The sequence below is a fragment of the Lipotes vexillifer genome, unplaced genomic scaffold, assembly GCF_000442215.2.
Source record: "Lipotes vexillifer unplaced genomic scaffold, Lipotes_vexillifer_v1.1 scaffold109, whole genome shotgun sequence".
Taxonomy (NCBI): Eukaryota; Metazoa; Chordata; class Mammalia; order Artiodactyla; family Lipotidae; genus Lipotes; species Lipotes vexillifer.
In genome coordinates, this window is record NW_006790015.1 from 1671659 (window position 1) to 1673288 (window position 1630).

The 1630-nt window shown below is 51.9% G+C and overlaps 1 protein-coding gene across 1 annotated transcript in view; it reads left to right on the top strand.

Annotated features, from left to right (window-relative positions):
* Window positions 1–1630, top strand: part of PLOD1 (procollagen-lysine,2-oxoglutarate 5-dioxygenase 1) — a 27821-nt gene that overhangs the window by 17953 nt on the left and 8238 nt on the right. Inside the window, exon 11 of the mRNA XM_007463175.1 lies at window positions 1236–1340. Within this exon, the coding sequence (XP_007463237.1) occupies window positions 1236–1340 (105 nt within the window). The remainder of the gene's footprint in view (window positions 1–1235; window positions 1341–1630) is intronic.

The window sequence follows — 1630 nt, forward strand, 5'->3', positions numbered from 1 at the left end:
GTACAGCAGAAATTAACACAACATTGTAAATCAACTATGCTCCAATAAAATAAATTAAAAAAACACAACAAACCGTTCTTAGCTCATGAGCTAACCAGGCAGTGGGCTAGATTTGGACTGTGGCCCGTAGTTTGCTGAGCCCGGCACCAGATAAACAAAAAGAACATAGTTTTTTTTTTAATGTAACTATTGTTGACTTACAATATTGTGTTAATTTCAGGTGTACAGCTTCAGATTCTTTTCCATTATAGGTTATTATAAGATATTGAATATCATTCTCTGTGCTGGAGAGTAAATCCTTATTGTTTATTTTGTTTTATTTTATTTTTTTAATTAATTAATTTATTTTGGGCCGGGTTGGGTCTTCGTTTCTGTGTGAGGGCTTTCTCTAGCTGTGGCAAGCGGGGGCCACTCTTCGTCGTGGTGCACGGGCCTCTCACTATTGGGGCCTCTCTTGTTGCGGAGCACAGGCTCTAGACGCGCAGGCTCAGTAGCTGTGGCTCACGGGCCCAGTTACTCTGCGGCATGTGGGATCTTCCCAGACCAGGGCTCGAACCCGTGTCCCCTGCATTGGCAGGCAGATTCTCAACCACTGCACCACCAGGGAAGCCCTTTATTGTTTATTTTATATGTAGTGGTTTGTATCTGTTAATCCCATACTCCTAACGTATCTCTCCCCCTCCCCTTTCCCCTTTGGTAACCATAAGTTTGTTTTCTATGTCTGTGAGTCTATTTCTGTTTTGTAAATAAGTTGGTTTGTATTATTTTTTTAGAATCCACGCATAAGTGATATCACATTTGTCTTTCTCTGTCTGACTTACTTTACTTAGTATGAGATTTTTAAGGCTTTGGGTACAAGTTGCCAAACTATCCTCCAGAAAGGCAGAAACAGTTTACCCATAGCCCCGGGCAGTGTAGGCACCTGTCTGTGGGCCTGCTCTCGCCAGTAGCAAGGTTTGCAGGGCACTAGACACCACTTGCCAGGCTCTGGGCCTTGTCTTGACAGCCCCGTAGCCCAGGGGTTGGGTCTCAGAGTTGGGAGGGACCTGGAGGTGGCTGGTCCCAACCTGCAGCAGGGCCGGCCTGAGCTCCCTAAAGACCCTTGGCTGGTACCTGGTGATCGCAGATATGGGGAATGGTTGGGGACTGCAGCCTGGGGGTAGCTCTGGGATCTTGGGTGGGGAGGCTGGCGCCAGAACCCTGTCCTCGCTGACCCTGTGTCCCCCTCCCTGCAGGGACTTGTGCCGACAGGACCATGGCTGCACCTACTACTTTAGCATAGATGCTGATGTGGCCCTGACCGAGCCTAAAACCCTGCAGCTGCTAATCGAGCAGAACAAGTGAGGCTTGGGTGGGCTGTGCCTGCTGGAAAAGCAGGCCCTCGGAGCCAGGGCTCACGATGCCCCTGGGCCTGGGCCTGGGCCTGGGGTGGGAGCCCCTCCCCTGTCTTTCTCCTCCTCCCCCGCCTTGGCCTCACCTGTGACCCCGGGCTTTTCCCAGCCTGGCTACCTTGGTCTAGGACGTTCCCCACCTCCCGGCCACAAGCCCCAGCCTCACCCCCCCACTCCCATCCCCCCAACACCCCCCCACCCCCCACCCCCCACCCCCGCCTAGCCTTTCCTGGCTGCCC